The following is a 27,387-nucleotide window of genomic DNA, read 5'->3' on the forward strand; positions in this document are numbered from 1 at the left end:
TTCACAGACTCTGGGAGTTGCAACACCCCGTTGTTGGCAGCTAGCATAACTGACTCCATCTTGGGCCTGTTCGGTTCCTCCTGTCCTTCCATTGACCCTACCCGGGACCGTACCGCATGGTAAATCACTTCTGTGCTGTCAAGGGCTTTGTAGTTAATAGATATCATCTAATGATCATTAGGTTCCAGGTGGCCTCTCTGCTCTGCTACTCTCCAGTGATAAAGGCTTTCATGATGTAGTCTCTGCACCCATAAGACTAATTACCCATCATAAATCTTGACTTAGGAATGCACTGCCTGACTCCCTGTCCCCCAAACCCTAGGTTAACTATAAAACTGTCCCAGCAGCCCCTCTGCAGTGTTGAGTGCAGCTGCTAATGCTTCTGGATCGCCCCCTGCCCCATCCTACCCTGTAAGTAAGTTACCCTATAATACTGATCCATTGATTACATGGAACTGCCTCATTTTTCAGTCTCCAGATACCTTCTTGGTTTGTTGGGTTCCCTCCATCCTTAAACACCATTCAGCACTGCCTAGGGTAGACCTGTCCTGTTGTTCCAACTTCACCAAACTGCCAATGACTTTTATGCAAGAACTAACATTGAACCCCCGCCCACCCCCCACTTCCTGCCCCACCAAACCTGGCTGGATGGGAGCTCAGAATAAATTCAAATTAGATTTGGAGAAACACAAGAAATGTTTAACATTTTGCCTGATATGCCTGGTTATCTCATCATTAAGAAAGTTTAAGACAGAGTCTTTTGTTTTATTTTTGAGGGGAGAGGAGGAAAACAGGCTATAATCTTCTCAATTCTATCTTAGTAGAGATGTCTTTCTTACAAGGGGCTATGATAGGAATGAACAAAACCCCATCCAACTGGGGAGGCTTCCTGATAAGAAGAGCACACGCTGAAGTTTAGATTTGAGTTCTCATCAGAGCCTGGGACAACCTTCTGGCTTACCTGGCCAGAGGGTGGACAGAACATGGGCTTTGAAGTTGGAGAGCCCTGGGTTCCAGCCCCAGTTCTGTCCTGTGTCACCCTGGGCAAGCTTCTTTACTTCTCCAGGTCTCAGCTTCCCACGGAGTACGTGGGGGATAGTAATGTTGACTTCATGGGGTGGTTCTTAGATCAGAAGAGATAATGTGCATGTGTGCTAAGCTGTGTCTGACTCTGTGTGACCCCACAGACTGTAGCCCACCAGACTCCTCTGTTCCTGGGATTCTCCAGGCAAGGATTCTAGAATGGTTGGCATGCCCTCCTCCAGAGGATCTTCCAAACTCAGGGATTGAACCTGCATCTCCTGTGTCTCCTGCACCTCAGGTGGATTCTTTACCACTAGTAACACCTGGGAAGCCCTGGAAGAGACAAGAGCACTTAGCCTAATAACCTATTTAGTGGGAGCACCATAGATAGCAACTGTCGTTATTATCACTGTTAGTTACATTTGTAAGGCCTCTAGTGGGGAAGATGTTTTGACCCTGCTGCCTTTCTCGGAGGGCTTCCTGGGTAGCTTAGTAGTAAACAATCTGCCTGCAGATGTAGGTGACCCAGGAGATGAGGGTTCGATTCCTGGGTTGGGAAGATCCCTGGAGAAGGAAATAGAAACTCCAGTATTCTTGCCTGGAAAATTCCATGGACAGAGGAGTCTGGTGGGCTACAGTCCATGGGGTCACAAAGAGTCAGACACAACTAAGCATGCACACATACCTTTCTCAGCATCCCCTACTCTGACACCAACAGGAAGGCTATAGGATGTTTTCATTCCACTTGGCAGAGGCCCATTATGGCTGCTAGCAAAATTGGATTGGTCATTAGGTGTCAAGTCCAATTTCTTCACAGATTCAAGGGGTAAAATATGATCAAGAGTCTCCTGAACTGAGGTGCAGGAATCCCCAGCTGCCAGCAATAACCTTCTCCATGATATAAATGCTATCAGCCTGGCCGAATGCATTTAGAACCAGCAACTTCCAATTATCCTCCAGTAGAGCTTGGAGCGCTTCCTTTTTGGAAGCTGAAAAGTAATCATAGTTATCATTCTAAATTGCCACCTTGTCCATTGATTTCCACATTATCATAGCACAAGAGGGCTTGGCAAGAACTTGGGTTAAGAATTATCATTGCTACTGTGTATTGTTAGCCATTTCTCTTTTCATTAAAATAAGGATCTCATGTGTTGTTGGCAAAAGGAAACCTTAACGATGAAAGAACTGCCTTTGATATTCAGTTTGATGGATCATCTCTCTGCTGTGTTATTTCTCAGTCCACTTCCATTCTTTGGTGGCTTCATTTTTTCAAAGTATATAATACTAACATTTCTGCCTTTCTTGGCACAACTGCCAATCCTGAATTCTAGCAAACAGAACCATCTAAGCTTTCATATTCCCACAATGACATTTTTAGATGGTTTTGTTAAATTGAGGCATATGGATGTGGGTTGTGACATCTTCTGGCCTGTCATTGGAAGACTCATCCAAGTTGTTTAAGTTTTTCTCTCTGAAATCCAGATCTGTTCACAGATCCCCAGAATCTGGCCTCCAGCTAGAGGGGCCCAGTCATTCCTGAGGATCATCTTTAAATAGAAGTGAGGCTTCCCTGAGCACCCAGAGCATGCTCTTAAAAAGAGTATAACAGAGTAGAAGAAAAAGATGTCATCTCAGAAGTGTCAGGAAAAGGGAGATAAGCAGTGGAACCCAGTGGGAAAAAAAGAATATTTTTATAATAATGGCTACATTTATCCAGTAATTCCATGTACCAGGCTCCATATGAAGCACTCTGATTAAAATCCACAAACACCTGTTGGGTGCTAAGTGCCAGGACCGTGCTGAGCCTTTTTCATGAATTATCATCCTTTCCCCACTGCAGCTCTCTTCTCATCACCATTCTATGGCTAAGGAGACAGGAGGCTCAGAGTTACAGTCACTGGATAAGGTCATACAGTTGGTGAGTGCCATTCCACTCTGGGTAGAGGGAGAATTTGGGGATATGGTCAATGTCTGGCATCAGAAAGGATGAGTCAATGAAACTGAAGTCAGTGTGGATCAGTGTAAGAATGAATACAGGTAGCCCTCCTCCAAAGGACAGCCACTTTATGTGGTAAGATTAGAGTGTTTTCAACATCTCAGTGAGAAAATCCCTTCTTTCCTCATAAAGAAGAGTACCAATTTAATGGGCAATTAGTTAAGAAAACTGTAATTGTGGAAACTGTAATACGACTGTCATGGGAAAGTATTTTAAAGTACCCGATTTGCAAGGCTCAGTGAGCATTTTTCTAACTCTTTCTGAAAAAAAGGGTATGTGGATTCTCATCTGATGGGAGCATGGCCAGTGGCGGCCCCAGAGTTGCTGGCACTCTTCTGGAAGTCAGTGCTTCTTGAACAGATCCAGCACAGTCTGGATGGCAGAGGCAAACTCCTATTCCTGAGATCTGGGCATTGACCTTAGTCTTCTATTTAACTTAAACATTGTACTAAGGGGACTTCCCTGGTGGTCCAGTGGCTAAGAGTTCACACTCCCAAAGCAGGGGGCCCAGTTTCGATGTTTGGTTGGGGAACTAGATCCTGTATGTTGCAACAAAGACAGCACAGCCAAATAAATAGTAAATATTAAAATAAAGTCCTTTAAAACATTAAGAATTTTGCACTGTATTCCACCTATATCTCAGGAAAATGGGTTGCAAAAAAGATGTCCCACATTCATCTATTTCCTTTACTGACTTTGCTCTCTGGGTTTGCATATCACAGGCTGAGAAAAATGACTCTAATATCAACTAGTTTTCCTTCTGATAATGTCGTACTTTCCCTAAATTGGCTTCTACTTAACGAAAGACCATAACGTGAAGGCACTCAGTCGTGTCCGACTCTGCAACCCCATAGACTGTAGCCTGCCAAGCTCCTCCCTCCATGGGATTTTCCAGGCAAGAATACTGGAGTGGGTTGCCATTGCCTTCTCCAGGGGATCTTCCCAAACCAGGGATCAAATCCAGGTCTCCCCCACTGCAGGCAGACTCTTTACCATCTGAGCCACCAGTAAAGCCCAAAGTGAAAGTCGCTCAGTTGTGCCCGACTCTTTGCAAACCCATGTACTATACAGTCCATGGAATTCTCCAGGCCAGAATACTAGAGTGGGTAGCCTTTCCCTTCTCCAGGGGATCTTCCCAACCCAGGTATCAAACCCAGGTCTCCCGCATTGCAGGTGGATTCTTTACCAGCTGAGCTACAAGGGAAGCCAATGAAAGACCATGTTGACCAGCAAACAAATATTCTGGCCCACCTGGTCATTCAGCTTCTCACTGCAGGTTTGTAAGTTAATATTAATAATAAAGCAGTTTCAGTGAGTTTAAGCAGCATGATCTGATCACCCTGGAGTGAATGGACAAAACAGAAATTCTGCACCTGCCGACCTAAAGACAAACTCTTGCAGTGATGATGACCTCATCCAAGTACAGGTGTCCCTGCCCCCAAGGCTCAGTTTGAAATAAATTTTGGTCTCTCCTGATAAGAGTTTTATCAACAGGGCAAGGCTGGGCCAGAGACTGACATTCAAAGAGAAAGACTGAGGGGATTAGGAATAGTGTTAAGATATCTCAGGGACCTGGTGAAGGAGGGAATCTGGAACAAAGAACAATAAGGAAGTTCACAACAGTGTGTAGATTAGGTAGTTACGTAGCATAACAGCAATTTATTAAGTGCCTCTGTAGTGGTGCTGTCGGAGGCTGGTGGTTGAAGTTATCAAAAGGCTTCACAAGCTCATAGGTGTCCCGAATAGTCTACTGGAAAATGAAAGAAATAATACGATGGAGAGACAATATAACAGCAGAAGGCAGGTTAAGAACATGGCCTTTGTCATCAGATGGCCTGACTTTGGGTCCTGGCTCCACCCCTTCCTGGCTGTGTGACTTGAACAAGCTGTGAAACCTCAGTTTCAACATCTGTAAAATAGGGATAAAACTAGTAATGGTCTCAGAGGCATATAGTAAGAACTAAATAAATGAGTTACCATACATATAACACTTAGATCACTCCCTAGTAACAGTGAAGCACTCAAGAAATGTTAGCTTTTATTATTGTTGTTCACTCGAGAAGTTGTATCCAACTCTTTGCAACTCCATGGACTATAGTATGCCAGGCTTCCCTGTCCTTCACTAGTTCCTGAAATTTGCTCAGATTCATGTCCATCAAGTCGGTGATGCCATCCAACCATCGTATCCTCTGTTGCCCCCTTCTCTTCCTGCCTTTAATCTTTCCCAATATCAGGGTCTTTTCCAATGAGTTAGTTGGCTCTTCACATCAGGTGGCCAAAATACTGGAGTTTCAGCTTCAGCAACAATCCTTCAAATGAATAATCAGGATTGATTTCCTTTAGGATTGACTGGTTTGATCTTGCAGTCCAAGGGACTCTCAAGAGTCTTTTCCAACACCACAATTTGAAAGCACCAATTCTTTGGTGCTCAGCCTTGTTTATAGTCCAACTCACATCCACACATGACTACTACTGGAAAAACCATAGCTTTGACTATATGGACATTTGTCAGCAATGTGCCTTCTCTAGCTTTTATTAGATAATTACATATCACAACCACAATTTATAATGCTCTATTAATGAGTAACTTGGCTAGGGCATGAAATATTACAAGGGTGGAATCTATATATCACACAAAGCATTGTCTATTATGGTCCGTGGCTTATAAAACTATATCCCTTTAAAAAGATTATCTGTAGATGCTATGGTGATGAACTAATTAAATGCAAACTAATTAAAATGGTTGCTTAAATCATGGAAGCCTTTAGTCACTGGGTACTTTCTCAAATACTGAAGTACAGTTACTAGTTAGTGAGATGATCGTGACAAACCCTTATGGCATTTACTGGGTGCCTGGCATCCGTCTAGCACCTCATGTTAATCTTTACAACCACCTTAGGAAGTCAGTTGTTTTTCTTATCTGTTTATTTCACCTGTAGAAAATCTAAGTAACATCCCCAAGTCACAAAGACGCTGAATGCTAGAGGTGGAATTCAAAGTCAAACCACCCGCCTCCAGAGCCTCTGCTCAGAACCACGTGCTCCATGGCCCCCTGACATGGGGCCTTGCCCTACATTTTGACATTTAAATGAGGTCCTTGCCCTCGGGGTTGTAGAAAACCACCAGTGCACAAAGAATGAGGTCTGGCCTTCACAGGAGGGATAGAAAAGGAAATTCATTCAAAACCGTGTTTCAGCTGGACATCAGGGCTTCCCGTGCGCCTGTGCCCATAGGACTGAAAGACTTAGGCTTGGATCAGGGATGGAGGACGGGATGAGAGCCCAGCAAAGGTTGTCTCCAAATCCCAAGGTGGCTCGTCACAAAAGTCCCCACCCTGAGACCCCTGTGGGCACACCCTGGGACAGGCAGATCTGATGATGACAGGCAGATGGGAGGGACGTCTGACTTACCGGCCGGGGCAGACTGTACTGGTACATTTCTGGGCGGTAGGTTGGCACCCACTGCACCCCAGCCCTGGGCCGGGTCATGGTTCCCGGAGCGCTGGTCACCACCTCGGAGTAGGGCAGGTGCTGGGCGGAGCCGTAGGCCTCTGGGTGCCGGCCCTGGCCCGCGTGGCCCGCCGACGCCAGGCTGAAGGCCTCCTCTAGCAGCATGTGCATCTGCTGCCGGACCTCGTCGATGGAGGGCTGCGAGCTCAGCGTGGAGGTCTCCGAGTGGCCTTTTACCTGCCTCGAGCGGCCGTAGCCCCGGGGCTCGTTCACTCTGTCGATGTTGGTTTCCTCTATGATCTCAGGCTCCGTCTGTGGGACCAAACAAATGCCCCGCGATTTGTTAATGAACTTTCCTTCTATTAATGTTGTCTGTAACTTACTCTAAAATGTTCCATTTGGACAAGTGATATTAGCCATTTGTGCTAATTTATGTTATACCCTAGGTGCCCTCTCCAGGAATTCACACTAGAGGGCTATTCAGCTAGTATTGTATCAGTGAGGCCATGCTCCAACTATCTATGTGAAATGAACCTCAGTTATTGGAGCGTAAGGAATGCACCAGGCTTTGCTAACTAGCATAATGAGGATGAGAAATGGCTTCTCACTGATGACATTAACAGTATCCTTTAAATCAGGGGCCCCCAACCTCCAGGATCGAACGCCTGACGGTCTGAGGTGGAGCTGTGTAATAATAATAGAAATAAAGTGCACAATAAATGTAACCTGCTTGAGTCATCCTCCTGAAACCCCAGCCCCAGTCCATGGAAAAACTGTCTTCCACAAAATCTGTCCCTGGTGCCAAAAAAGGTGAGGACCGCCACTCTAAAACCTTTCACTGACATTCTTTACCCTTATGTCTTTTAGGTAAAGGAATCCAGAGCACCTTGTAGTCCACACCCAAGGGTTGGTGTTCTAGACCATAGACTAACTCTCTAAATGGTCCTGTGCCCAGGGATTGAGCCAATTGCTGGTTGCCTGATGCCATTTATCAGAGAGAGTAACAAAATCAGATCTCAAAGTGTGGAGCCCTTAGAAGCTCTAGGGTCAGGGCCCAGCAGTCAGTGCCTTAACAAGCCCTCCAGGAGGTTTGGATGGTTGCTCAAATTTGAGACCCACCGCTCGAGAATGTTCGCCTGCCTTCTTCCAGTGAAGCTTCCACTCCGGAAGCAGTCGCAGTACCCAAATGGGCAGAGAGTTGGGACTTGAGCAGTTTCCAGAGCAGGCTGCCTGCCCTGTCTTATGTTTGCCAGACTATGAATGCTTATTTAATAAGTCTGCATGTGTGGCAGGTTTTGCTCTGAGATTTGCTTTTGTAATAAGATGATGGTGGGACTGTGGAGACTAGTTAATCCACATCCACTTCAACTATGCCCATGGCTACTGCTATCTGCTAAAAGAACCTGAGAGTTCTGTGTGAAGCTAGCATAGATTAGTTTGCCACCCTGCTCTCCATTCATGACACAACTGACACCTTAGGAAAATTAGAAAATACAGATAAACAAGTGGAAAAGGGCAGAGAAGCCTTAGGGCAAAACCAAGAGATGAGGAACTGCCAAGACAATGACACCAAGTTGCTGCGCTCAGGGCAAATGCTGCCACAATGACCAGGTCTAAAAGGCCAGCCAAGAAGATAAAAGACAGCACAGGAAAGCTGTTCCAACTGGAACGGTTACTTAACTTCTTGATGTTTTGGTTTCCTGTTCTGTAAAATGAGGATAATAAGACCTGCCTCAAAGGGTTTTATAAGGATTGAATGAGATGACCAAGGTAAAGAGTTTAGAACAGTAGCACATGGTAAAAACACAATAATGGTGGCTTTTATCATCATCATAATTGTCATTATTCTTTTATTCATTCAACCACATGTTATTTATCACAAACAGAGCACTTAGATGGGCTTCCTGGCGGCACTTCCGGGTGGGAAAGAACCTGCCTGCCAACGCATGAGACTTAAGAGACGTGGGTTCTATCCCTGGGTCTTGAAGATCCTGGAGGAGGGCATGGCAACCCCCTCCAGTATTCTTGCCTGGAGAATCCCACAGACAGAGGAGCCTGGCAGGCTACAGTCCATGGAGTCGCAAAGAGTCGGACACAACTGAGAGACTGAGCACACACGCACAGAGCACTCAGATACAGAAGAATGTACACATTAAGAAAATGTCACCAGGGAACCCATTCATTAAGGGGAGCCCTTCCCTCCTTAAAATCTAGATGCGGAAGGTCAGAACTACATTATTTTTCATGTTTTAAAATTTTATTTACTTTTCTTTAGTATTAATACACACACATTAGAGAAGAAATTAAAAAAAAATACAGAAAGCATGAATAAGAAATTAGACATCTCCTGTAACCTTATCACACAAAATTAGGGCTTGTATAGTTCAAGATCAAAAGACAAGATTCTCTGCCAACTTGCAAGTCTAGATTTATCAGCACATTCACAAACAGTGAATAATTCAGAATACTATTTTTATATCAACACAAGCAAGGATAGATTTATGGAGTAGAGTGCAAAATTACCTCCGTGATAATAAACAAGAACTCAAAGACATTTCATGCCTGGGTGTATGCCTCCAGATCCTGGGCTGGAGATGCACTGGGGCTCTTATGCCTGGGGGTTCTTTAGGGAAAGGTTTGAGATCACCCTTGGGCAAATATGCTCCCTGAAGACCCCAGGGATATCTTCTAGGGTAATGAAAACAACCTCTTTTTTTGGTGGTTGTTAACTTTTCATTTTTTGTATATACCTAGAGCCTGTTACACAGACTGAAGAAGTCTGAAAGCAACTTCTGAACGACATTTTCATACAAAGCTTAGAACATTCTGACTGGAACTCCAGAGCCTGAGGGACTTGAGGAGACTGTTTCACTCAAGCCCTATTTTAAGGCTGAGGAGCTGGAGGCCATAGCAGTTAAGTGATTGACCCAATGTCCATCAGAGCGGGCAGTGGCACAGTCTTGCTCTCCCAGCTCCAGTCCCAGGCACATCGTGCTGCACCCCACTGCCTCTCACAGCTCCCTGTCAGTACTGGTTGCCACCCACACACTGCCCTTCCCCCTGACATCTCCTGTCTCCCTGATAAATAATGGATGCCTAGGGCTACGCTGCTCCCAGGTGGAAGATGAATGGCGCTGAGGCAGGCTATGAATCTCCCTCCCGTCAGCTGTGCTGTGCATTTCCAGTCATACTGGTGGGTCTCTTATTATGTGAATTTATAGTTGTGCCTTCAGCAGAGCCAAAACAAGCTTCTTAGCAACAACTTCCTACTCTCCCGTTTTCCTAGGATCCCTGGGATGGGGCTGTACTGATTGGGGAGGGGGTTCTCTGAGCAAGGCTCGGGGAAGACATTATCTTTGCCAGGGAGGTGGAGATACATTCTGTAGAATCCCATGGCATCTACCCCATAACACCCCAATGGAAATCAACCTCTGCTCACCCCGCTTAAGTTTTCATCTTGTGCGGGGGGGTCCCTTTAACTGGAGGGACCTGAGTCATAACCCAAGTGTGACCTCAACAGGTTTGCGCTAAAGAAGTCCTGTATTCCCACTGTTCTCGCTTGGTTGTTTAGTCTCCTGATGTCTATAGAATGGGAACAAGGCGAGCGCTCATTATTTCCTGGGATTTCCCATTTTCATATTTGATTTGCTTATTTAATCTCAAGCAAGTCTGAATGCTCTCTGAGCCCATTTTACTCATCTCTCGTGAGCTGAGAACAAGGCACTTGGCATTCAATAAAGCTTTGTGAAACTGAACCAAAATGAAAAAAAAAATCTGTTTAATTAACCACGAGTATTAATAGAATTTGAGGTTAAGATAAAGGGCCATGTTCCCCAACAAATTTCCTCCAACACTGCAGGACCACAGATAAGGTACACGAACTCCCTACGCCTCAGGCTCCTCACCTGAAAAATGGGAGCGCTAACCGTGGTCTGGGATGTCCCTTCTGGTTCTTACATTGACTCTGATTTAGGCTGATTTCTCGGACTCTGTCTGCTGTAATAGAATCCACATTCCTCCTACAATCATGGTTCTTGGGAGAATCTGATGTCCACTCATAAGGGCAATCCTTCCTCCCTCTGTATCACCTCTCTCCCTACCTCAAAATATACGAGTAGTGATAACTTTTTTCTTTTACTTAACAGATAATTGTTGATTTCAACCCCATGATCAGCCTTGGGTTGGGAGTTGCACATATAATTAATAAGATAGTGTCATAGTCCTCAAGGAGCTCTCAGTCTACAGAAGGAGACAAGTGACACAACAATAATAATAACAGCAAATGTTTACTGACAGCTTGTGTGCCAGACACTGTTCTAAGTGCTTTATATAAATATTACAATAATCTATGAGGCAACAACTATAGCTATTCTTATTTTACAGTTGAAAACATTATTGAGGCATTGACAGGTCAAATATCTTGCCCATAATTGGTGGAGCTGCATTTTGAACCCAGAAAGTCTGATTCCAGTACCCAAGTTCTCACCCACCACATATACTAACAGATCCAATACCGTTATCACAGATGTGGGCTCTTACAGAGGGACAGGCATCTGTGACCAGGAAGACAGACTACAAAGTAATACTTGAGATAATCTAGCTCATCAGATTGGGCTTCCCAGGTGGCACCAGTGGTAAAGAACCCGCCTGCCAGTGCAGGAGACGTAAGAGATGCAGATCCAATCCCTGGGTTGGGAAGATCCCCTGGAGGAGGGCATGGCAACCTACTTTAGTATTCTTGCCTGGAGAATCCCATGGACAGAGGAGCCTTGTGGGTTACAGTCCATAGGGTCACACAGAGTCAGACATGACTGAAGCGATTTAACATGCACACACACCTCATCGATTACTACAAGGATGTAAAGCATCGATATGCAAATATCAAGTGTTTAGAAGACTGTCTGGCACATAAGCAGACACTTTCATATTATCTGTCTCCTCCCACAAACTGGGGGCTCCATTAGGGCTGGGTCAGTGTCTTACTGCTATATCCACAGCCCCCAATTCAGAACTTAGCCCAAAGCTGAAACCAGTAATTGCCTCTTAAGCAAAAGAACTGAACAGAGCAGATGCTCAGAGTTCCTTGAGGCCCTGAGATGTGCCGGTCCTGTACTAGGTTTTCCATTTGTGGTCCCTCCCCAATCCCCGAGGATCATGTGGTTGTCCCCATTTTCCAGGTAAGACATACGCGTCAACTGGTTTAACCTGCTCCAAGTCCTTCTCCCTAACTTGCACATTTTTGAAAATACCTTTTGCTTTTATTTGACAGAAAGGGGTGACAGGCACAAAGACAGATCTCAGTGTTGGCTGATGGTTGGCTTGGGTACAAATGTCAGTGGTGTATCTGGGACAGAGAATATATTTTTAAACCTCCTTAACTTAGGGTTTACCATACTTACTTTTCCAACCTTATAATTCTGAGAAGCACTGGGGAACTTTTTTTTTTTAATGATTTTTATAAATCAATCAAGATATACTTCAATAAAAATTCTAAGAACTAAATCAGGGAATGTCTGTTCATGGTAGAAAATTAGAAAACATAGATAAGCAAAAGGAAGGAAATTAAAATCCACTCTAATCCTATCACCAGAAATAACAAAATGTTAACACTGTGACCTTCGTGCATGTCCTTCCAGCTGTTTTCTATGCATATGAAATAGAATGAAGATTATGAATGCTGGCGTATTCCCAACACGCTCCCAGTTGCTCACCCACCCCACCCATCACCCTACACCAGTTAGCTACAAAGAATCCTGGCTTGGACGATCTCAGTTTCTCCCCTCCTCTTCTTCCAAGCAGAGCCGACCACTTGGCACAAGATTCTCTGGCTTTTGTGATGGAGAACAGAAAGTAAGGGAGGGCACTGAGGCAGAAGGGCAGAGGGCTGCAGGACTGTCTTAGTGGGATTTTGGGTAGAGATGCAAAAGCAGCCATGTAGCATGCGAATGGGAAAGGCATTAAGGATATTGAAAAAGTATTACTGGACATGACAGGATAGCCTTCAGGTACAGAAGCAGAAGTAGGGTTTTCCTGGTGACTCACGCGATAATGAATCTGCCTGCAATGCAGGAGACTCGAGTACAGTTCCCAGGTGAGGAAGATCCCCTGGAGAAGGGAGTGGCTACCCACCCCAGTATTCTTGCCTGGAAAATTCTATGGACAGTGGAGCCTGGTAGGCTACAGTATATGGGGTTGCAAAGAGTCAGACACAACTGAGCAACTAACACTTTTCACTTTCTTTCATAACTATTTAAAATTTACTTTTGTTGATATAATTCTTTTGACTTAGATACAGTCTCAGACTAAGCCATCTGGGTCATGATTTTACAAACAGTATAATTGCACACATATATATTTTGTAAATGTATATAAATTAAATGTCCCATTTAATAAAAATCCTCCTACATATATGAATATATATGGATTTGTGTATATATAAAATAGAAGTATATCTATTTTGAAATCTTTTTATACAACATTGCAAATAAATATCTCTGTCAATAAAAATATGGTATTTATAGGGAATAACTTTAAAAGATTTCACTGCATTCTGCTATATGGAGTTTTCAACCTATATGTAACTATCCACTCTTTTATGTAGTTTCCCAACGAAAGTGAAATCTGTATATTGTGGTTAAAATTCTGAATATAACCATGCATTTAACCTTACATTAAATTCCTGGATACATATGGTATATAAGTGAGATAGGCTGAGACCCAGGACTTTTTGCTGTCCTGTCTGCACCTGGACAAACATCTCCTCCAGCAACAAAATACAAAGAAACTAAATATAAGGGACTAAAAATAACTGCATACATGTGCTGTTGGGCCAAATGATGAACAATAAGATACAAGAGGGCCACAAACCAACCGCCGCTCCTGGAGCGCCAGGAGCAAAAGCAGAGCGCTGCGTGATCCCCGCACTCAGGCACCACCAAGGGGGTGGGTGGACCACCTAAGCTTACGCCTCCTGCCCGACCCACCAGATCCGCCCTCCCCCTCACCCACTACAGGAGCCAGCTCACCGCCCCCCTCTCCACCTTGGGAGCAAGCAAGGGCACCCATTTCTGGTTTTCACTCCCTTGCTTGAGTTCCTCTTCTGGCCTCTTACCAATTTCTATCGATTAAAGATCTGCAGAGTACATCATGAGAAACGCTGGGGTGGAAGAAGCACAAGCTGGAATCAAGATTGCCGGGAGAAATACCTATAACCTTAGATATGCAGATGACACCACCCTTATGGCAGAAAGTGAAGAGGAACTAAAAAGCTTCTTGATGAAAATGAAAGAGGAGAGTGAAAAAGTTGGCTTAAAGCTCAACATTCAGAAAATGAAGATCATGGCATCTGGTCCCATCACTTCATGGGAAATAGATGGGGAAACAGTGGAAACAGTGTCAGACTTTATTTTTGGGGGTTCCAAAATCACTGCAGATGGTGACTGCAGTCATGAAATTAGAAGATGCTTACTCCTTGGAAGGAAAGTTATAACCAACCTAGATAACATATTCAAAAGCAGAGATATTACTTTGCCAACAAAGGTCCGTCTAGTCAAGGCTATGGTTTTTCCAGTGGTCATGTATGGATGTGAGAGTTGGACTGTGAAGAAAGCTGAGCGCCGAAGAATTGATGCTTTTGAACTGTGTTGGAGAATACTCTTGAGAGTCCCTTGGACTGCAAGGAGATCCAACCAGTCCATCCTAAAGGAGATCAGTCCTAGGTGTTCATTGGAAGGACTCATGCTGAGGCTGAAACTCTAATACTTTGGCCACCTGATGCGAAGAGTTGACTCATTGGAAAAGACCCTGATGCTGGGAGGGATTGGGGGCAGGAGGAGACGGGGACGACAGAGGATGAGATGGCTGGATGGCATCACCGACTTGATGCACATGAGTTTGAGTGAACTCCGGGAGTTGGTGATGGACAGGGAGGCCTGGCATGCTGCGATTCATGGGGTCGCAAAGAGTCAGACACGACTGAGCGACTGAACTGAACTGAAAGATCCCCAGGGCTTCTAGGTTGGTAACCTATGTATCCTCAGCAGCAAAGGCCACAGATATCTAGAAGAAATAAAGGCCATTTCTTTTCCACCCCTGGACACACAGGCCCCTTGGATTGAGTTTTATGGTGGCCACCGGACAGAGCAAGCATATGCAATCTTTCACTGTTAAAACAACACAGCCATACCACACATCTAGGAAGGCCCACACAGTGGCTATTTACGTGACTCAGCTTCTCTTTGAAACACCACAGGAACAAACTTGAAGGAAACTATAGCCCTGCTAGGAGCCCCAGTTATCTTCTTTCTGGAAAATATTCCATCAGATTGCTTGGTCTTGGAACACATTCTGTAGCTATAAGACTTCATCAAAATTTAAAAAACAGTTTTTTGTTGTTTTTTTTTTTTAAATCAGACAAGTAATGAAAAGACAAGCCACCAGCCAGGAGAAATATTAGCATTTGTATCCAGAATATATAAGTGTTCCCTATAAATAAATAACAAAATGACAAACAACCTAATTTAAAAATTGGGCAAAAGGCTTAAACTGACACCTTAATAAAAGAAAGTACATAGATGTCCAATAAATGCATAGAAAGGTGCTCAATATCATGAGTAATTAGGGAAATTATATCATTTCACATTCACTGGAATGGCTAAAATTAAAAAGATTAATCATAAATGTTGGTGAGGTCGAGGAGTAGAATTAGAACTGTCACAGTGCTGGGAGGAGAGTAAACAGTGCACAGAGTTTATAAACCTGTTTGTAGTTTTAAAAAGTTAAACATATACCTACACCAGGACCCAGAAATTCCAGTACCACTATATTTATCCAAGATAAATAAAAACATATTGTCTTAGTCTGTTCAGGCTGCTAGAATAAAATGACACAGCTGGGTGGCTTATAAACAGTACAAATCGATTTCTCACAGTCCTGGAGGCTGGAAGTCCAAGGCGGGCAGTGTGGTTGGGTGAGGGTCCTCTTCCAGGAAGCACATTCCTAACTGGATCCTCACATAGAGGAAGGGGCAAGGTTGCTCTGGGGGAATCTCTTTTATAGGGGCCCTAATCCTATTCATGGATTCCATACTTAATCCTGATTGCTGCCCCCAACCTCCTGATATTAACACATTGGGGATTAGACTCTCACAGTTGGAATTTTAGGGAGACACACACATTTAGACTACAGCACATAGGTTCACAAAACATGTATGTGAAAATGTATATGGCAATTTTTCTCTAGTAGCTCCAAACTGGGAACAACCCTAATGTCCAACAATAGGATGATGGATAAATAAATAGTGGTAAGTTCATACAACGGAATAGTACTCAGTAACAACAAAAAGCAAACTACTGAATACCAGACCACCTGACCTGCCTCTTGAGAAACCTATATGCAGGTCAGGAAGCAACAGTTAGAACTGGACATGGAACAACAGACTGGTTCCAACTAGGAAAAGGAGTACGTCAAGGCTGTATATTGTCACCCTGTTTATTTAACTTATATGCAGAGTACATCATGAGAAACGCTGGGCTGGAAGAAGCACAAGCTGGAATCAAGATTGCCGGGAGAACTATCAATCACCTCAGATATGCAGATGACACCACCCTTACGGTAAAAAGTGAAGAGGAAGTAAAAAGCTTCTTGATGAAAATGAAAGAGGAGAGTGAAAAAGTTGGCTTAAAGCTCAACATTCAGAAACCTAAGATCATGGCATTTGGTCCCATCACTTCATGGGAAATAGATGGGGAAACAGTGCCAGACTATTTTTGGGGGCTCCAAAATCACTGCAGATGGTCACTGCAGCCATGAAATTAAAAGACGTTTACTCCTTGGAAGGAAAGTTATGACCAACCTAGATAGCATATTCAAAAGCAGAGATATTACTTTGCCAACAAAGGTCCGTCTAGTCAAGGCTATGGTTTTTCCAGTGGTCATGTATGGATGTGAGAGTTGGACTGTGAAGAAGGCTGAGTGCCAAAGAATTGATGCTTTTGAACTGTGGTGTTGGAGAAGACTCTTGAGAGTCCCTTGGACTGCAAAGAGATCCAACCAGTCCATTCTAAAGGAGATCAGTCCTGGGTGTTCATTGGAAGGACTGATACTAAAGCTGAAACTCCAATACTTTGGCCACCTCATGTGAAGAGCTGACTCATTGGAAAAGACCCTGATGCTGGGAGGGATTGGGGGCAGGAGAAGAAGGGGACGACAGAGGATGAGATGGCTGGATGGCATCACCGACTCGATGGACGTGAGTTTGAGTAGACTCTGGAAGTTGGTGATGGACAGGGAGGCCTGGCGTGCTGTGATTCATGGGGTCACAAAGAGTTGGACACAACTGAGCGACTGAACTGAACTGAACCCTGTGTTTGGCGAAATGTGCTCTTAGAGCTCACCTTTGGAAGTGTGATCTCTGTGTCCTTGGGGCAGAAGGGGAGGGTCTCAGGTATCCCTTACAAAGCCCTTGTCCAGCCCAGTCATGCTGGAGAAAGGTGCCCTTTGAGGAATCCAATCCTCTCTTTAGTGAGTACAATTCTGATCACCAATGTGTAAGTTTTTTCCCCACACATCCAATTCTTGACACCAGCTGGGTGTCCTACAGTTCAACTCAATTCAGACACTACCCAGAGAAAGCATCAGATTCCACAGGTTAAGAGCTCAGTCCCACCAGACTGCCCTCCATCCCCACCACCCCCCTCCCCACCTCAGAGGCCAGTCCCAAGGCCAGGTTGTCACCAGTGCTTCTGACCAATGAGCTAGATAGAGATCAGAGGTTCCAGCAACCTCCTCTTTAGGTTCAATTAACTTCCTGGAGCAGCTCAGAAAGCTCAGAGAAACATTTTACTTACTAGATTGCTGGCCCATCACTAAAAGACATAAATCAAGAACAACCAGATGGAAGAGATGCATAAGGCACTAGGGGGAAGGGCAGGGAGTTTTCATACTGTCTGAGGGTACCACTCTTCCAGAATCACCACCTGTAAACCAACCTAGAAGCTCTTCAAACCCACTTCTTTTAGGTTTTTATGGAGGCTCCTTTGCTTAGGCATGATTGATTAAATCACTGGCCATTGGCCATGGAACTCAATCTCCAGTTCATCTCCCCTCCCTGGCAGTGGGCATGAGGTTGGAAATCACATATTGGGCTCCACAGGCAACCAGCCACCATACTTAGGTGCTTTCCAGGTCACCTCTTTAACATGAAGAACGTTTAATGTTCCCATCACTCAGGAAATCCCAATGGGTTTTAGAGCTAGCTCTGGGCCAGTAGCAGGGACTAAGACCAAATAATGTATTTCTTTCTTTCTTTCTTTTTCTTTTGGCTGTACCAGGTTTCAGCTGTGGCATGTGGGATCTAGTTCCCCAACCAGGGATGGAACTCCAGGCTCCCTGCATTGGGAGCCTGGTCTCTTAATCACTGGACCACCAGGGAAGTCCCCAAATGATATATTTCTTATTGTAAATCATAATATCAGAGTATGTGAGAAAATTCACAGCAGGCCTGAAGTGTCTAAAGTGTTAGAATGGAAAAGAAACAGAAAAAAGAATATCCTTCTCTCCTTCATGGAATATTAGCCATAGCAACAACAGCTAATATTCACTGTGCATCTTCTATGTGTTTTATGAGCATAATGCATTTAATCCTCATGTGCTTACTAATCCTCACATGGGTACCAAGTTGCTTCAGTTGTGTCCAGCTCTTTGCACCCCATGAACTGTAGCTGCCAGTCTCTTCTGTCCATGGGGATTCTCCAGGCAAGAATACTGGAGTGGGTTACCATGCCCTCCTCTAGGGGATCTTCCTGACTCAGGGATCAAACACACATCTTTTATGTCTCCTGCATTGGCAGGTGGGTTCTTTACCACTAGTGCCACCTGGGAAGCCCCTTAATCCTCACAACAACCCTATAAGGCAGGTACAACTTGTATGCCCATTTTCCAGTTCGAGAAACTACAGCAGGTGATGAAGTAATTAGCCTAGCTTCACACTGCCAGTGTTCAACCGAGCTGGACCATGAACCAAGCCTAGCTCCAGAGGCCATGAGCATAACCATTACACAGTACGGCCTGTGAACGCTGAGAACAATACATTAGCCAGAGTCACGCGTTAGTAACAAATACTTACTAAAAAGGGACCAACCTGAAAGTAAACACACAAGAATGGCTTTCTGCCATGGGAAGCTATTTTGCTTTTGCTCTTAGAGTGAGTCACTACCTGCTTTTTCTTATCTTCTTAGCTTAGTTGACCCTGCAGGCAACAAGGCTTAACCCAAGCCAACACTATTCTGTAACAAAAGAGGCTCTCCCCATTGCCAACTCAAATCTCCTTTTCCCCCTCCTGTCTCTTGAAAAAGCCAGACAGATTCACAAAATCCCTCTTGGTCATTCTATCTGCCTCCAAGATACAACCTTCAACAGTAGTCAGGCCTCCCCAAGCGCATGGAAAGAAGTAGTCATGGGCTCATCGCCTTGCCGATCTTTCCCTTTATGGGTGGTCAACCAAAGGTCTGTTTATCCCATAGCTGAGACTGGAGGGACAAGTGACATGGATGATTCTCCTGGTTTTACTCCTTAAAAGGCCCAACAGTCAATATTCCTCAAGGAGCAAGTACTTGGGTGGCCTCAGCATCCATCCACTCCTCTCCCTGGGTCTCAGGCATGGTCTCTGGGGTGTGGGTGGGGGACTAAGCCTGTCCCAGCTCTGCTGGTGACATCTGCCTGGGTTAAATCAATCAGTGGACCCCCCTCCCCCCGCCCACCACGCCCACCCCAGTGATACAGGGGTAGAGTGGGCATTGGACCTACTGTGACTCAGAGTGAAAAACCCATAAACTTTCAATCATGGCTGGGAAAGAGATAGTCTCTCTTGGGTTGGCCAACACAGCATGTAGACACAAGGCTCGAGGCTTCTGCAGGAAATGGTTATTTCCAGTGGGGAGAACCAACCTGTGTTTGAAGCCAACATATGAGGGGGCAGCACTGCATAATGCAGAGAAAAGGGGCACCAGCCAGACCAGGCCTGCATTTACTCTACCCAGTACATGTCCTTCATGAGCACAGACAGTCTGAGTTGGGTTGGGCTTTCTGTTATTTTAGCCAAAGCATCCTAACTGATAACCACCATTTAGACTGAACTTCAAACAGTAACATGCATTTGTCTATGGTGTTGATAAGCCAGTCAAATCAACTGTTTATATGGCTCTGAGCTAAATCTGCCCCATATTTTCAAGTCTCAGCCCCAGAGTCACTTCTGGTTGACACCTGTTTGTTCGTTTGCTCAACAAATAGAGACACCGCATCTGATATGCGCTGGTTCGGATTCTGAGTGCTGAGGCTTCCAGGATGAATAAAACATGATCTCTGTCCTTGAGGAGGGTGGGGGTTGGGGAGTAATACAAGTAAATGCACTTGGGAGGAACAGGAATAAAGAACCTGATGAAGTGAGTCCCAGGTACTAAGTCAGACTCCAGATGCAGGGTCGAGGAAAAGATTCTCAAGGAGGCATTTAACTGAGTTCTGAAAGCACTGCCTGAATAGGCAGTTTTGTTGTTTTTTTTTTGAAGACTTTTTTTTTTCTTGATGTGGACCATTTTTAAAGTCTTTTTTGAACTCGTTACAATATTGCTTCTGTCTTAGGTTTATGTGAGATCCTAGCTCCCTGACCAGGGATGGAACCCACACTCCCTGCATTGGAAGGCAAAGTCTTAACCACTAGACAGCCAGGGAAGTCCCAAGAATAGGCAGTTCTTAACTGGGAACAGGCTTGCCCCCAAAAGACACTTGGCAGTGTCTGGAGCATTCTGGGGCAGTCACAAGTGGGAGGGGCTATTGGCAGCTGGTGGCTAGAGGCCAGAGATGCTGCTGACCATCTTACAAGCACAGGACAGCCCTCCCTCCATACAAAGAATTATCCAGCCCCCAGATCAGTAGTGCCGAGGTTGAGCAACTTAAGCCAGAGGGAATGGATGTTCTGAACAGAGAGAGAAGCACGGGCAAAGATGTGGAGATGTGAAACCACAGGGCAAGTCTGGGGAGGGTGGGGAGGGCTGGACCCAACAGGTAGCTTAAGGAGTGGTGAGCATCAGCCAGAAGGGCATGTCGGGGCCAGCCGGAGCATCTGAGCCCTGAGCTAGAAGCTTAGGGTTTGAGTCTTTTTTTTTATTATTGGAGGCTAATTACTTTACAATATTGTAGTCGTTTTTGCCATACATTGACATGAATCAGCCATGGGTGTACATGTGTTCCCTATCCTGAACCCCCCTCCCACCTCCCTCCCCATAGGGTTTGAGTCTTGTTCCCAAGCCCTAAGGAGCTGTGCAGTGCTGTGCTTAGTCGCTCAGTCATGTCCAACTCGTTGTAACCCCATGGATTGTAGCCCACCAGACTCCTCTGTCCATGGGAATTCTCCAGGCAAGAAAACTGGAGTGGGTTGCCATGCCTTCCTCCAAGGGATCTTCACAACTCAGGGATCAAACCCAGGGCTCTCCTGCATTGCAGGCAGATTTTTTTTTTTTACCATCTGAGCCACCAGGGAAGCCCACAAATACTGGAGTGGGTAGCCTATCCCTTCTCCAGGGGATCTTCTCGACCTAGGAATCACACCGGAGTCTTCTGCATTGCAGGTGGAAGCCCCCCTGAGGAGCTACTGAAGGATTTTAAACAAGGGAGGGTATTTTAGGAGGATTCCTCTGGCAGCTGTGAGTGAGACAGACAGGAACAGACTTTCAGGAAGACTTCCTGTTCCCATCCAAGTTCACTACCCCAACATGCTGCATTTATCTCTACATGTCCCCTCCACTAGCCTCCAAAAGCACCTTGGGGCAAGCACTAGTTAATCCACCTTCTTTTCTCCATAGAGCCTCACACAGGTAGTACAGTGGAATCACATGTGGGGCTCAGATGCTAATACCAGCAGAGAAGGTAAAAATCATATAGTTAAACCTTTGAAAATTCATTGTCATCCACATAGTATGCATGCATGGCCTGTGTGTACAATCTTATAGAAGTAAGAAATAGGTCACCTATAATGCACAACATGAACAGAATATAGGCAAAAGCTAACTTTTTTTTTTGCAATATTTATATTTTTTCCCTTATATATATATTCCCTATATATATATATATATATATATATATATATATATTTATCTTTCAGAGACTATATTGTGGAACTGGCAGATGTTAAACGCACAAATGATGCAATGGATCCAGTGCACTTGAGAAATGTTTGCTGGAAGAAATGAAGGGGTAACAAGTACCGACGTGGGGTTCTCATTTGTCCTCTAGCTTTGGATCCTACAGGGATTTGAGGACTCCCCATGGGCCAAGGACCAGAGTTCGGAGCAACCAGCATGGGGTGGATGGTGCTGTGCTTCTCCAGACTCGAGGGTTTCTTCCCTAGCTGATGGGCATGTCTCCAGCCCTTGGCTGTCACCTGGGTATTACCCTTGCTCTCCCCTGGCATTAGAGAGAACAGGCAATGCCAGCTCTCTCACTAGGAACTGTCCTTGGCTAAAGTGAAATGCCTCACCCAAGGACACACAAGGACTGGTCAGTACTAGAGGCTAAGAAACCAGATGCTTCTTGAAATCTTGACACAACTCTTTAGGGTTGCGTGAGTTACAGTGCTCCCCGTGGGGAGGTCTTGTAGTTCCTATACCATATCCGGACCTTTAACTCTGTCCAATCCTGCTTCTTTCCTTCCCTCAAGGTGTCCACACCAAGAGTGTACTGGGTGCACTGACCTGCAGTGAGCAGCTGCCAATTCAGGAGATGTAAGAGATGCAGGTTCAATCTCTGGGTTGGGAAGACCCCCTGGAAGAGGACATGGCAGCCCCCTCCAGTATTCTTGCCTGAAGAATCCATGGACAGAGAGGCCTCACAAGCTATAGTCCCTAGGGTCACAAAGAGTCAGACATGACTTAGCACACATGCACACACTGGTCAAGAGGCTAAGAGGTCTCAGAGCCCAGGAGAGGCAGGATGGGTAGGTGGTGCCAAGAACAGAAGCAGGCAGCATCCAGAGCACAGGAGACCAGAGAGAACCGGCAGGCAGATGGCACCTGAGTGCTCACTAAGCAAGGAAAGTTGTCTCCTGCCCACTGGGAACCCACCTGCATGGGAAGGAAGCCCAGCAGGGAGGCCTGGCTCCAAGCAGGGTCACTAGGCCATCCTGAAACCTGATCTGCCGCCCCCCAAACTTGCAAACAAGAAACCACCTCCTGTTCCCCACATGCCAAGAGGCCTCCATCTCTGTAGGTTAACAAGTCTCTTTGTGGGCAGCCACCAGCCTGGAGAGGTCTAGATGACACTGAAAGGCTCCCTTCACCACCAAACACCTCCCCCTTCACCACCAAATGCCTCCCTCTGCCTCAGCCTCAACCAGGGAGCCTGATTTCCCATTGTCAGATATTTCCCTGGGATTAAAGGACTCTGTCAAAACACAAGGTCCTATACATTAACATGAGATAACATAGCAAGCCAGGGTTATTAACAGCTTAAACTAGTCAGCAGAGGCAAGATAAAGAAATGAAAGGCTGAGATGGGAGACCTATGTAAGCCAGTTCTAGGTGGGATGCTTAGGAGGTGATGGGGGTGGAGGCAGGGCCGACACGGAGCACGTGGTTCAGAGGGCAACAGCAGGGGGCTTCTGGTAAGGGACAAAATCCCCTAGTCCAACCATTCATTCCCCAATGAAACCAGTAGTTGGTTATGCCCTTCACTGGCACAGCATGTGGTACCAGGGCACCCTTGTGCTTTACCTTGGTCTCTGACTCTCATGCCACAATCGTAAGAGCAGGAGAGCCTCCCGTTAACGACAGGATTTACAAGTTTACTGAGAAGGCCCCAGACTCCCTCTAAGCTATCTCAGGCAGGCAGGGGGCTTCTAAATCACATTTCATTCCCCTCCAAATGGAAGCCATCAAAACAACTGCGTCAGGTCCTTAGTTGCAGCATGCAGGATCTTTTCCTTGCAGTGCATGGATTCTCTAGCTGTGGCACGCGACTTAGCTGCTCTGCAACACGTGGGATCTCAGTTCCCTGACCAGGGATTGAACCCATGTCCCCTGCATTGCAAGGCAGATTCTTAACCACTGAACCACAAGGGAAATCCCTGAAATAGTTACTTTTATTTTGAAATATTAGGCTGACGTTATCTTTTCTACCCACTTATGCACTGTGAGGAATTCATTTCAATTCATGTCGAAGTTAGTCTAAAGATACGGTCTGGCCTCATTAGGACTGATCCGTTTTGGACAATTTTTTAAAATCCTTCCTTCTTCTAAAAAGGATGGCTCCTCCTAGAAAATTATTACTCAAGTGAGCCCCAGTAACTGCTAGGAGTGTACAGCACGTCTTAGCTGTTAGGGTTGAGAATCATTGCTGTAAAACACAGGGGTTCCCAACCCCCTTGTAGCTAAGTCTCTTCCACATGTTCTTACTCTGCCTGCTCAGTGCAAAAAGTTCTGAAACAACCCAGGCGGCCATCAGTCCCAGGGCTGAGGTTTGCCCATGATGAGTGTGTTTGTTGGCTTGCTCATTTATTCCTTTATTTTTACTTACAGGCATTTCCTTTGGGACTCTAACGCAGGCAACCTTTGAAAAATTCACACTTAAATCAATCTCCCAGTGCTTTTGTTTCTACCATGTTAAGGAGTGGGTCCTTCTGGCATTCCCTCATCTGGCAGAAAAGACTTGAAAATGTTGGCCTGGCTTTAAGATACCCAGACCCAGTAGGACACATGACATGCCTCCAACTGAATGACCTGTTCACTGCTGAGCTACTGGGTTCTTCTGCCAGGACTGCTTTGGCACTTTTGGAAAATCAAGATTCAGAAAACAAATGCATGCATTATTTAAAACTATGACTCTTCTTTTTCTACTTTATCTGCAGGTCCACCGTTTGCTTGTGTGAGTTCACCATGCAAGAGTTCTTGTGAGACCTGACATCTTAGAGAGATCAGAAATACAGGGCATATGTTATGTAAAAACAGGTATATAGTATGGCGGGGGCACATGGAAGCAGTATTAAGGGGTAGTTAAGGGGACAGGATCTGGAGATGGGTAAACATACTACGTAACTGCCCGGAGCCTCAGTTTCCCATCTGTACAATGGGCATAATGAGAATAACTACTTGTCTGGTGACAGCAAATACAATTACATTATACACATAAAAAGACTAGAACAGGGCCTGGTCTAGTGTGGGCAGTCAGGAAATGATAGCAAATACCTCTCATGTAATTAAAAGGTTCAGGAGGCAATAAAGGAAACAATTTCATTCTTAGCATCAACAGTTTAAATTCTTCAAATTTTTCCCCAGATGATCATCATCTCTTAAGGAAACCTGTATTTGCATATGTTTTTGTGATCACACACACTTTTTAAAGAAACACATATTTTTTAAAAATTTATTGAAATGAAGTGGGCTTCCCTTAAAATAATCTGTAATTGGAATATTTATACATGACTGTGAGAGTACTCTTGCCTGGAAAATCCCATGGACAGAGGGGCCTGGTGGGCTGCAGTTCATGGGTTCGCTAGGAGTCGGACACGACTGAGTGACTTCACTTTATTTTTTCACTTTCATGCATTGGAGAAGGAAATGGCAACCCACTCCAGTGTTCTTGCCTGGAGAATCCCAGGGACGGGGGAGCCTGGTGGGCTGCCGTCTATGGGGTCGCACAGAGTCGGACACGACTTGAAGCGACTTAGCAGCAGCAGCAGCAGTAGCAGTGAGAGGTAAGCAACCTCCTTTTAAAAAAATCCTCTCTCTCCTACTGTTCTAATGCAACATTCCGAAAGTATCCAGTAAACACTCCAAGTCCTGGCACAGTGGCGAAAAACACCGGCAGTGTTCTCTTTTCAAGACTAACAGTGTTCTGGCCTATTTCCTCAAACTGTGAAAACGTCTATGTCTAGAACCTCATAAGAAATCTATTAATACAAGTCTTGAAAAAAACTAAGAATGCTATCACATATCAGCAGAATATTCCTGAGCAGAAGAAAAAGTTTCCCAAACTACAAGCATCCAGGAAAAATACTCACTGTTGGTAGGGAGAAATTAAATGGAAATTTCAAATGCCCTACTTTTAACTACAGACTGATTATCAAATTGATGACCAAGCTTGGCATAAGAAATATTTGTACAAGGAGAAAATTTAGCATTGAATACTTTAATCTGGAGGAGGAAAAAAAAGAGATTTGCCCAAAGCATCTGGAATTTTACAAAATTAAACCACCTAACTCTTAGCTATGAAAAAGAAATAAAAGATAAGGGTATCACCACCAACACAGATATCAAGTTTAAATGTCAGGAAGCTAATTAGAAATTCAAATTAGGTATAGTATCTCTGTTTTAATTGGACCAATTTAAAATCCCACTTTAAGCTTTGTGGCAAAGAATGGCCAATTCTGAGGGGGAAAAAACCTTCTTGCCTTCAAATTAGCACCGTATGTTTCAGAAAGCAAGTGTAGCTTTCAAATTACAACCTCACAATTAAAACAAAAGTTTATCTGGATATATTTGAATCATAACTCCTGTTACAGAAAATTTTGTATTTGTAATTAGAGAAACATTTTACAAGAAAAGGAAAGAAACATTTTCATAAAACCTAAGAGTGTATTCAAACCATTTGAATCTTGGGACACCATAAAGCACTATTGAACATCTTAGCAGAGCACCTTTCATGTGAACTCATGAGAGCAACTACACGTGAAGGGAGGTAAGCAGTTTGATAGGAGGCACCAAACTGTTAAGTCATCACCTGGGGAATTTGATGGGATTAGAAACATTTTTGCAGCCTGGAGCACCCCTGCACATAAGCATGTGCTTCATCATGTGAAATCACCAAACCGCTCTGTGGGAAATCTCATTGTTTCCATGGCATATTGAGGAGTTATGAAATCAGGAACAAATCCAACTTCTCAACAGTGCTCTGGATTAAAAGACGCCCGTGTTCAAATGAATTCTAACCCACGGCCATGGTTCCTACTGAGTTTCTAAGATCAAAGGGGGAAAAAATTAAGGGCATTTAGCATTGCTGTTGAGTTAAAGGTCAATAAAGTACTATTCATAAAATGGTTGAATTTAAACCTTGAGATTCTTTGAACAATAATTTGTTACTCTGATACATTCCAATTAGTCTTACTTCGCAAAAGAGGAAATAAGGAATAATAAAATAGAAAACATTTTAGTGTATTTTAAAATTCTACTAATATTCAATAAACTGAAACATGACAGAATGCTCTATCCCCTTTGCATTCAGGAAAAACCAAAGCTTGCATTCACCTCTGCCCACCAGACACTTACATCGTATCCACTGTTACGTATCCCACGCCGGGGTCGCTCCCGAGTTACCAGAAGGTCCATCTCTGTTTCCCCTGGACTCGGGCTGTTCAGAGATTGCCGGCTCCGGTAGACAGAGTTCTTCATCTGTTGCCTGAAGAAAATTCAACAACTGTTATGATGCAGCAAATACCCTGACAGATGGAATTCTCCACTGATCCAAACTACAGGCAACCAATGGATTTGCCTCGAGAATCTCAGAATTGATGGTATTTGTTCCCTGGCCATCAGGAACTACAGAAAGAGTGGAATAAAGATTTTTCCCCCCACATGCTGTAACCATTTGGCTGAATTGTAAGTGCCCTTTCGTATGGAAACTAGGTAACTCTAATCAATTGCATCATTGCAACCTCATCTAAAATTCTGCTGACAACAAGGCCAGGGACTCTCCCTTGACCCTCTAGGACAGTGAACGCTGGAAGAACAAACTTGGTTTTGTTGGCTTTGTTGACTTAACAGCCTCCTATTCCTTTTCACCTTTCTAATTTCACATGCAGGATTCCACAATGTGTCAACAAACACTGTGGATAATAAGCTTCTTAAACACGACTGATGATAGATTTTCTTTTCTACT

General features: G+C 44.6%; 1 protein-coding gene and 1 long non-coding RNA gene across 2 annotated transcripts in view; one reads left to right on the forward strand and one right to left on the reverse strand.

Annotated features, from left to right (window-relative positions):
• Positions 1-26,860, forward strand: LOC123329730. The gene is made up of 3 exons (XR_006545274.2): positions 1-411; positions 2,864-2,941; positions 26,734-26,860. It is a non-coding gene; the product is annotated as an uncharacterized LOC123329730 (long non-coding RNA).
• The window catches only part of KIAA1549L (KIAA1549 like), a 317,368-nt gene that overhangs the window by 20,172 nt on the left and 269,809 nt on the right, over positions 1-27,387 (reverse strand). The window contains exons 16-17 of the mRNA XM_044929278.2: positions 26,778-26,907; positions 6,430-6,780 (exon numbers count right to left, since the gene is read on the reverse strand). Coding sequence (XP_044785213.2) covers positions 6,430-6,780; positions 26,778-26,907 — 481 coding nt within the window. The remainder of the gene's footprint in view (positions 1-6,429; positions 6,781-26,777; positions 26,908-27,387) is intronic.

This window comes from Bubalus bubalis, chromosome 16, assembly GCF_019923935.1.
Source record: "Bubalus bubalis isolate 160015118507 breed Murrah chromosome 16, NDDB_SH_1, whole genome shotgun sequence".
NCBI lineage: Eukaryota > Metazoa > Chordata > Mammalia > Artiodactyla > Bovidae > Bubalus > Bubalus bubalis.